Source organism: Perkinsus marinus, assembly GCF_000006405.1.
Source record: "Perkinsus marinus ATCC 50983 genomic scaffold scf_1104296971228, whole genome shotgun sequence".
Classification (NCBI taxonomy): Eukaryota; Perkinsozoa; order Perkinsida; family Perkinsidae; genus Perkinsus; species Perkinsus marinus.
In genome coordinates this window covers 3,367-13,038 of record NW_003202153.1, presented here as the reverse complement: position 1 = coordinate 13,038, position 9,672 = coordinate 3,367, and the positions used below count along the sequence as shown (strand labels likewise).

The 9,672-nt window shown below is 49.9% G+C and overlaps 3 protein-coding genes across 3 annotated transcripts in view; all 3 read left to right on the top strand.

Moving 5' to 3' along the window:
* Nucleotides 1-201, top strand: part of Pmar_PMAR020211 (hypothetical protein) — a gene marked incomplete at both ends in the record, with an annotated part of 330 nt that extends 129 nt beyond the window's left edge. The window contains 2 exons of the mRNA XM_002766993.1: nt 1-10; nt 158-201. The exon at nt 1-10 is cut by the window's left edge and continues 4 nt beyond it. Of these exons, the coding sequence (XP_002767039.1) occupies nt 1-10; nt 158-201 (54 nt within the window). The remainder of the gene's footprint in view (nt 11-157) is intronic.
* A 469-nt stretch (nt 202-670) lies between these two features.
* Nucleotides 671-1,687, top strand: Pmar_PMAR020210 (hypothetical protein). Its single transcript, XM_002766992.1, has 7 exons — nt 671-786; nt 836-944; nt 990-1,105; nt 1,205-1,261; nt 1,307-1,378; nt 1,426-1,471; nt 1,519-1,687. Exons 1-7 carry the CDS (start codon nt 763-765, stop codon nt 1,614-1,616), a joined length of 522 nt encoding a protein of 173 aa, XP_002767038.1. The 5' UTR covers nt 671-762; the 3' UTR covers nt 1,617-1,687.
* A 680-nt stretch (nt 1,688-2,367) lies between these two features.
* On the top strand, nt 2,368-3,237 carry Pmar_PMAR020209 (conserved hypothetical protein; the record flags this gene model as incomplete). The annotated part of the gene is made up of 1 exon (XM_002766991.1): nt 2,368-3,237. One exon carries the CDS (start codon nt 2,368-2,370, stop codon nt 3,235-3,237), a length of 870 nt encoding a protein of 289 aa, XP_002767037.1.
* Nucleotides 3,238-9,672: the final 6,435 nt, after the last annotated feature.

Genomic DNA, 9,672 nt, shown 5'->3' with positions numbered 1-9,672 from the left:
CTCGAGCTTGGTCGATTGTGTTGCGAATCGTGGTCTCTTCTGGGAGTGCTACTGTGCTCTCGAAGAGGCCATAGGTATCTATAAGTTCCACAGCCAGCGGTTATATCAGTTTCCCGTGGGGAATATACATTTTATCAGTAACGTATTGCCTTGATAGAACACGATGCATGGTTGACTCTCTGTGTTGGATCTAGCGCTTAGACTGTAGTGCATGGGTGTAGGACACGACAAGTGATGACCGAGATGTTCGATCTGGGAGCGTTGAATCTTTTGCCAATGAGCACTACCCACATGTTGGCCACGGGCAAGCTGTGGCGCCGAGTATTATTGAATCTCCTCCCGTAGTAGCATTGCCGTTAGCGAGTATACATCGATTTCGATCAACGGTCTTCAGCATTCTCGGACCACTCTCGAATAGGATCGTCCATAGCAAATACCATCCTAAGCGGATGGAGCCATAGAGTTGTTGTTAGGCGGTGGCCGCCCTTAGAAGAGCCCCGCCCTCCCGTCCTGCGCTTAGATTTCTACTCGCATCATTCCACCTGTATCAGGACACTGAATACAATTTGGTCTGCGCTATGCGGATGGTCACTGCATTTTTAGATCGATCAGAATGCGTACTCCCCTTTTCGTTTGATCTCGATGATTACTCGAAGCTTCTGCAGCGTCATAGCGTCTGAGAATCTCACACAGGGCGGGAGGTTCACGCCGAACTGTGCCGCGCTCCAAGGGAAGGTTTATCCCGTGTTCGACCGGGAGGCAATGCTTCAATTCATACCGCACCATGTACTTATCTGCTGAAATCCGGTGCTGTGGAAAGGTCGGTAAGTGTCAGGCGATGGTCCACAGAGAAGATTCTGAGATGCGAATCATCCATCCGGGCAAGATGAGCATCCTTTTCATGCTGAGAGAACGCAACTCTCTAGGGCAACTACTCGGCAAGGGTAGGTCCTTTAGCGGCGAACTAAGGGAAGAGCAACTCTGCGTAGGTACGTACGACAGGAGCTCGAAATACGTCTTTCATTTGAATGCAGGGCAGGTTGGAGATATCATAGCCTGTGACCGGCCCACTCTAGTCCTCAACGGTGACTACAACCAAAGTGATGTAAGACTTTGGTGTGGGATTAGCCAGCCTCGGTCGGGATGCTCATTGGAGTCACCTTCCTGGTGACTCCTGGTGTAGCTGTCGATCTCCTCTCGATAGGCCCGTGTCTACTTTCGTCTGCATGAGAGATACTACCGCGAGGTGACACTGGAAAGGGTAAGCGGTTCCTGGTGTCGTGTGCAGGCGTGCAAACCTCCTCAGTCAGGACACAGCGAGCCCATCACCGTCATGATGCCGGAGCCCGAGTTCTTCACCATCCGGGCTATGCTCAAGGTATGCGCTGTAGTTTTCACTGAGGGCCAAGATGGATCTCGCCTTAGGGTGTTCTGCCGAGCTTCTATGGTTGGGATCTGCTACTACACGGTGGTGCGTGATTCGCCTACGGAGAAACAGTATATAGGAATCGGTTTCAGTTACAGTGCGACCGGACAGATTTATGGAAAAACTTGAAGAGGAGGAGGAGGACATGAGCCATACTGCTGTTGAAGATGCATCTCGATCTAGGGCTTGATGCTGTCCCTCGTGCCGCATCCATAATAATGATATGCGATCTACGATGGCAATGAATTCGTTTCCTATCTTATAATGTATGATCTTGAGTGCGACATTCCGCGAAATCTAACCAGACTAGGAATTCGTAATGAAGCAGCGGAGCTCACTCGTCCATCGCTGAGGACTCGCGCGCCACTGGCGTACCATTGTTACACTGAATTCGATTTTTCTAATAACTATGGTCTTTCTTCGTATTTTCCTGCACGTCTATGAATGCGGAGGAATCTATTGATGGTTCGCTCATATTCAGAATTGCTGTAGTTATTTCCAAATAATTCGCCACGCACGCACGCGCTCCCGCACGCATGCACAAGGCGAAGTGACATTTGTTGTAGTAATACAACAAATGCGGAGCGAGTAAAGCATATACTACAGTAGTATATGCTCTGCTTGCTCCGCAATTCCATTGGATAAAGCACGTCTGAATGAATACCCTCGTATCAGGCCGCCAGTGGGTGGAAGAACGAGGAACCTCATCATGTCATGGTGTGATTCCACTGTGGCTGAGATGCAAGCACCAAATCCCATCAATAGATCGCCTCGTGGGACAGACTTGTTGGATAGAAGCGGCTTTCGACGGTTATGCAATGTTCCTCCTCCGATAGCAACAGTCGAACTCGGGGAGCATGTTAATTGTGCGATTCTGCACCTCCTACTTTTACTGTGTACCCCTCGCGCCCCCAGCATTTTTCATCGTCTGACAGCTAAAAATGTCCGTACGATTCGTCATCCTCATGGTTCGTGCTGCCGAATTGGAGAGAACGATCCAGTGGTATGAAACTTATCTTGGTATGGAAACGATAAAACGAACACCCACTTCGGCTACCGTGGGGTATCCCTCGAAGCCGGACTCTGCCGGCGTCGAGTTCCGGGTCCATGATAACCCTGTTGCAACCTACTCTGCTTCCGATCACGACTTGTACTGGAAGATCTCTTTGTATTTGCCACACGTCAGGCTTGCTTACCGAAGACTACTCAGCATGGGAGTTCCTGTCTCGACCCCCATTCAGTTCAAGGACATAGGTTATCTCGCTCACACGGAAGATCCTACGGGCTACAATATCGAGCTTATACAGCATCAGTTCGAACGCAATTTCAGTGAAGAGTACGCTGCTTCGTTGAAAGACGACAGGAGTCCGCTCGGACAGCAGACTGGCATAGGCCTATTAACGCTCCGAGCGACGAACGCCGAGCGGAGCAAAGATTTCTACACGAAGGTCTTGGGAATGAGCCTCCTCTCCTCCCAATACGTCAGCGATGCATTTGACCTGCATTTCTTCGCCGACACCATCGAGAAGCCTCCCAACGCCGATCCGTGGTCGGTTGATAATCGTGAGTGGCTGTGGTCTCGTAGCTTTACATCTGTAGAGCTGCAAGTGAAGCATGGCATAGATCGTTTCAAAGAGATCCCTAACGACCAACTTGGGTATCGTGGATTCGGCGTGAGGGTGAAGGCGCATATCTTCGACCGATTGAAGGAGGAGTGTGGTGCCGGCATGGACTTGAGATATGGCGAGGAAGTGGTCCACATAACTGACCCTGATGGTCACTCAATCATTGTTTTCGGTCCCGTCCGTTGAGTCAAAAGCCAATAGCCGGTGACCTTCAATCTCATACAACTTGGTCTCATCCATTATTCGTATTACTCCTCCCCCTGTCTCTCCTTTGACTTTTTTATCTCATTTTAACCCATGGTAAGACTATCTTGATTTGAGTTTCGCGATCATAGAATGGGCCGGGAATCGGGGAAGGAATGGTAACAAATTGTGAGAACCAATCCCGCTGTTGATAAGACCGATTCCGCTCGAGGGGCAGATATGCCATTTCGTGACTCCAACATAGATGGAAGGAAGTCTGACGTGCTCTCAATGGCAGCTTGCCGCTGGGAATATACACCAGTTTTGAATTGGCATATCTGCCCCGCGACAGACGTAATTGATTCCCCACAACGGGTCGAAAATTGATCTACTTCGCCCGTACTGACGAACTTGATCCTCTAATGTCATTTGTGGGCACGGCAAGTCATATCTTGGGGGTAGTGGCATAGCGGCCCCACTCGACAGGACTGATCGTAGTGAAAGCGAACTGGGCTTTTAAAGACAGAAACTTAGTTCGCCTAGCCCGAACTAAGGTTGGATTTTCGAATCCGTAAATCTGAAATCGAACTCGAATATCATAACTGTTGTCTTGAGTTTGATGGAAACGCTGTTTCCTTCGAAGGGAATTGCACAGTATCAGAGAGCAGTCGATCGATAGCACTATAGAAGGCTCCGTCTGCTATCACCATCCCAGAGCGTCTCGTCGTAATACATTGTACTAACTCGTGAAATTCGTCTCAGCAGAGTTCGCTCCCATAGTCAGTTCGGGAGTTTGGTACTCATGCATCATCTGGTGCTTGTTGTTGCTGTAATCTGCTCACAAGGTCGTGCCTGGGAGGCTCCAATAGTTAACCTCTCTTGCTTTGGCGATCAACCAGGTGATGAATGCGAGGCCGCTGCGACAAAGCTCTTACATGCTGCATCCGAATCTGGCGGCGGTGCGTTTATCCTCCACGGCCATGGTATGAATGACGACTTTATAGACACTGTGCTTTCGTGTTCACGACGATTATTCACCGAAGTTGGTATGGAAGAGAAGCGACGTTTGTCTATTACCGGTCATGGTTTGACACGCGGCTACGTACCTCTCGGTGGGGAGAGCGGCTCTGATCGGGAGGAGATCAAGGAAGCCTTCTCGTACGGTTTCGAATGGCCTGAAGGCTACACATCTTTTACCAACAAACTCCAAGGGCCCAATGTTTGGCCGGCAGAGACTTCGCCTGAAGATAAACGCGTCTTGAATGAGTGGTTCAGTCATGCTACACGCCTCGGCCTCTCACTTGCGGAAGCCTTCTCAAGCGTGCTAGGTGAGGTCATCTCTTTGTGCATGCTCCGACCATTCTTTGTGTGTAGGCCAGAACGCACTCAGAGATAATTGTGGACCAGATGGTGCGTCAATCAGTTTACAGAGGATTTTCCAATATTTTGCTGTCGAGGGAGATGATCGCTCAGGTGACCTCCCTGTCGAGTACTATGTCATCTCCCTATAACAGGCGAGAAGACCATTGGAAGTTCCCCTCATACTGATTGGGGGTTCATTACGATTGTGCTGCAGCAAGAAGGAGTTGATGGGCTCGAGGCAGGTTGATAACAGATGACAGACTTTTCTAGTATTTTGCTCAAGGTGCAAGATCCCAAGACGGGGGAGTATCACCCGCTACCCAACGATCGACAATCCCGCATAGTTGTGAATGTTGGAGACTTCGCCTCGATCATGAGTGGTGGGAAACTACACTCACCGGTTCATCGAGTAGACTCGCCTTGTGTTGCTTGCTTGTTATCTACTGCTCTAGGTGATGTCCCCGAAGGGAGCTCCGGAGAGAATATCTCTGGTGCATTTCTACTATCTCTACTATAACACTACCCTCGAGGGGCTCCTTGAAACAGACGCTGCCAAAAGGTATCAACAGACCTCCCCAAGGCGTCGTGATCATTGTTCATGCAGGACCAGCCTCATGGCGGATCAGAAAGAGGGAGGCGCATCAAGATGGATAGCCGAGGAGGACAGCTACATGATGTCCTTCGGAGACTTCATTGCAGCCAAATGGTCGCAAGTGTACCGTCCAATGTCCCAATCTGACGAAGAGCTTTGACGTTATTTGCATCCCTTTTGTGTTATCTATCTTAGTAATTTGGGAATAATTTTCTGTTGCTGAGACAAATCGAGTTGCGCATATGGAAGTGCCAGCCGTAACTTTGTAAAAACGAAGCATTCGCTGAGCGAGCGTATGTCAACAATCCCTCAGGGTCAACCTCGATGTTGTTCACCGTCCAGCCCTTCTGGTGTCGATATCGCGATTCAGAATCAGGGGTAGCTGCCGAGGATCCTAACTCCGGATATTGATTTTGTATTATGTTGCTCGGAAATCACGAATATCCCGAACTCGATTCAGCAATCTCGAATTAGGATGTGAGTCGAATCACGAATCACTCGAATTTGCAGATAAAAAAAGGGCAAAGGATACAGCCGCTGTTCAACACGGAGCAAAGTCAATGGAAAATCTTAGTAGATCATGGTAAAGCCAAATTCACCCACCCAATGGAGTTACTGGGCTGGCATCACTCGAGCTAGTTTCCCCTGAGTGAATCAACTCATTGAAGATGGTGACATCAGTGACGTCACCAGACGATTTCACTCCTATTCCACCGTGAGGCGAGGCTGCTGCTGTATGGGAGCGCATTCGTCGTAGGTCAACTAAGTCGCCCAGGAGAGTCTGTGCCAACTCTGTTGATTCTCGAAGGATCCCTACGGACAGAGTACAGGATGCATGGTCAGAGCTCCTACCTCTATCGATTGACGCCGATCCGGCGCTTCCTGATGAAGTGCTCGATTGCCGCTGCAAGGGGGCCGTGCTAGGATAGATCGTTCCGCTGCTACTGCTCTTGGGTGTAGACGAGGCCGTAGGTTGGAGGGCAGCACGGTGAACTCTGAGAAGTGTCGGGAGAGTGGTATCAACAACAGCTTGAAAACCACCTCCGTCGACACGCGTCAATCTCAGTCAATAACTCTGCAAAGCCGATCCCCGAGGAACTGAGAATAACCGGCGTGCTTTCGGCCCAGCGTGATGACGAAGTAACCTGTCTATATTGGCCAGAGCATGGCACTCCATTAGGCGGTCTTCGATGTTCCTAAGACCTACAGATGCCGCCTCACAGACGATCTGTCTTTGGGAGTCCATCTCGTTACGGAGCTGGAAGAAGCATGTCCGCATATTATCACAGTCGCTCACTTCCAAGACTTGTTTCCGCAACCTCATGTTCGCCGTGTGATAGGCTCTGACCTCACCATTGTGCCTCAGAGCTTCAGTGATGCTCTGAGTCGTGCCTGTGGAATCACGATTGTTATGTACTGCACCACAGACGATTCAGACACCTACTGTGAGTTTTAATGAGCTTCCGCTGCCTCGCCAATTCAACCGCTAATTTGCTCACTTCCTCTTGTAAAGCAGCACGGTCACGCTCCAAAGATTCAACCTGAAATACACTGCTATGTGATATACGCATAGCATCTCATGTGTATAGTGTACTGTGATAGCATCTCACGAGAGAGCCCTATTCAATAGACAGTGATATACAACGGGTCAAACCGAGCAGAGGAGTTTTCCGGAGAAAAAAATCTAAAAACACCCAACTATATTTATCCAAATTTCAAACCTCCTTAAATGAATTCCCCCTGGGAAATTGCCAAGGGCATGCGAGTATGCTAATCCAACTTTCACACCTCCACGAGTAAGCTGTCTCGTCGCTGCTCTTCGGTTGGATCGATCACTCCATCTGTTTGTGCTTCTGAGGGGAAAGCCAACGATTAGCTGAGTTTCGAAGAGTCCATATCACGGATAAGCTCACCTGTGGATGCCACAGTAGGACGCGAGTCGGTCATAACACTATGGCTAACCATAACTGGGTCCTCAGTAGCCGTTGCTGCATTGCTCAGAACCGGCCTGCATTGAATACCTATCACAGCGCGAGCCAGGCTCCGAGTGAGTTTTCCCAGCGACACACTTTCATCGCTCATCTCTGGAGGAGGCGTCTCTACACTTGAATCGGAAGACTCCAGCGTGCTCCGATTTGACATTTCGTCAGCAAGCCTGTTCTGGACGAGCTCAACCTAGAACATATCCGGGCACATATCAGACGTGGAGCCCCTTGGTCTTGCCTGAGCTCTGAGAGATCTCATTTCTCGCGTGAGGAAGTCCACCCTCGATTCCGTCAACTCGTCGTTGTCGGACGCCGGCGCTGGGAGTAAACCTGTTGCCTAGTGGGGGAAGGAACGAGGAGAAATCATACGTACTGGGATGTGGTCCGTGTGTATCGCTAATGGGCAGCTCTGAAGAGACCGAGGGTTCCTGGGTGATCGCATCAGCGCTGCTTTGAATGGATGCTGTCTTGGATGCGTTTTTGACTGCTGTAGACGTAGGAGCTCTCTCTACTGATGCTTCTACAACCACGGTGTCACCGAACTCAATCTATGGCAAGGTTCAGGTCGCACTCCCAGGCTGTGGGCCTACGAGGTTTGACGGTGAACAGCTTTCTCGCTCTGACTCAAGGCGAACTAAGTCTTCTAGTGTTCTAGTGGGAGCTGGTGGAGTCGGTGATTGCCGAGGCGAACTCATCGGTGGGATTGTATTTCCTTCATCGCTGCTCGGTTGAGGTCTCGAGAGGAGGCTTGCTGCGGCGTCTGAGATAACAACACGAGGCATTGGACGTAGCCAGAGTGTACAGTGTCCAGACCGGTCTACAAAGAATAGGGAGTTATTGTTGATGAAGGACTCACAGTGTTCCATGGAAGCTCCTTGGGCTTGGTGAAATGTAGACGATGCATCGTAGGAAGGATCCTCCTGAATACAGAGGAGTTTACCATGCGATCCACCTCGACGACATACATCGATGTGCCACTTCACGCTCTCATCCTCCGTGACGAAGCTGCTTCGACTTGAGAGAAGATCGTCGCCGAGACCCGACGGAGCTCCCAAGGAGGAAACTAGAGTTCCTATATATGGTCGGAAGGACGATTGATTCAGCTCACTGGTGTTGTTGTGATGCCTCTCGCCGATCCTATGATGACTGCCCAACAACAGAGGTGGACGACGAAGGGGGGCGTAACGAGAAGCACAGCCCACGGAGGAAGGCAGGCACTCGACGGTGCGGGTGATCTCAGCATCTGAGCAGTGAGGAAGTTGAGAGGAGAGAACCCAACGCTATGCAATGCGAGAAGAGGCTGACCAGCTCGAAGACGCTACCAGAAGTGGCCTCCCAAGCGCCCTTCTGTGATGAAGATCTACTAGAGCTGCGTAACCTTGCGTAGCGATGCGCTGCTTTGCCGGATTCTGAGCGGTGATGAAACTGAGCATGTAGTTGAGTGACGGTTCGGTACCATCGTGCTGAGGAGCGGCTGCTTTAGGAGGGCACTGGGCGGGCCGTCTATGCAACTGATAGGCACGATAGATAGAGGCTACGCCGGATGGAGCTCACTGCAGTGTAGTCGATGTTGTGGCAGTGATGGGCCACCATCTCCGTAGAGATGAACATCGAAGAGGACGATAGGTCCATTCCACTACTCGAGTACTATGTGATGCTAGTAGAGATTGACAACGCAAAACCAAAGCATCGAGACGATCATCAACGGCCATGCTCGCCTGCATCACTTCTGGGCCTTCCAGAGTGACAACCTCACTTACAACAAATCGTTATGCAGCATCACATAGAGGCTGACCATTCGGCTCAATCCTCCTACAAGTTGACGAGTGGTAACCCCAGTGTTGGAATATATGTGTTCGCATTCCTCACTAATTATAGGAGTTTATATATGAGCTAGGGTAAAAATGTACAGAAACCAACCAGGATTTCCCAACAAGAATTTCCGTATTGTCACCAACACATGTAGTTGACCATGTGCATATTCCCCCCCATATTGGATACCCCTACAGCCGAGACAATGCCCCTGTGAGAAAAATAAAAAAGACAATGAAGAGCATGAATGTACGTTCTGCTGTGTACTAATGCAACTATTATAGGCGCAAGCCTACTGTATATAAATTTTCCTGCTGCGCGGTCTGGTCGGCCCTATACTTGACCTCATAAAATCCTTTGCTGCACTAGGTGTAGCGAGCGAGAGAGAGAGAACTGACCAACAGCTTTGTGACATAATGAAATCCCGTGGGAGTCCTCCATGAAGGGAGCCTCAATATGGTGCTGTTGTAACTCTAAGACTATAAGGAATAGAGCAGGTCGGTCGAAATAGAGGAAGTCCACCTGACGTGCGAGAGATAGTGTTCGTGCGCTTGTCAAGGCCCGTGACGATGTATTGGGATATGCAGTCGACAGTGAAAGCTCTCTAGTGAGAAAAGAACTAACTCGAAAATCCGGGCTTGCAGTTCTGATTGACACCAGTAGAAAATCAGTGTAAAAGTTGGAAAC

Coding starts and splice junctions, on each gene's coding strand:
- Pmar_PMAR020210 (XM_002766992.1), top strand. CDS start 763: ATGCTTCAATTCATACCGCACCAT. Junction 1,106..1,204: donor GTGACTACAACCAAAGTGAT/GTAAGACTTTGG, acceptor TCCTCTCGATAG/GCCCGTGTCTACTTTCGTCT. Junction 1,262..1,306: donor GCGAGGTGACACTGGAAAGG/GTAAGCGGTTCC, acceptor AAACCTCCTCAG/TCAGGACACAGCGAGCCCAT.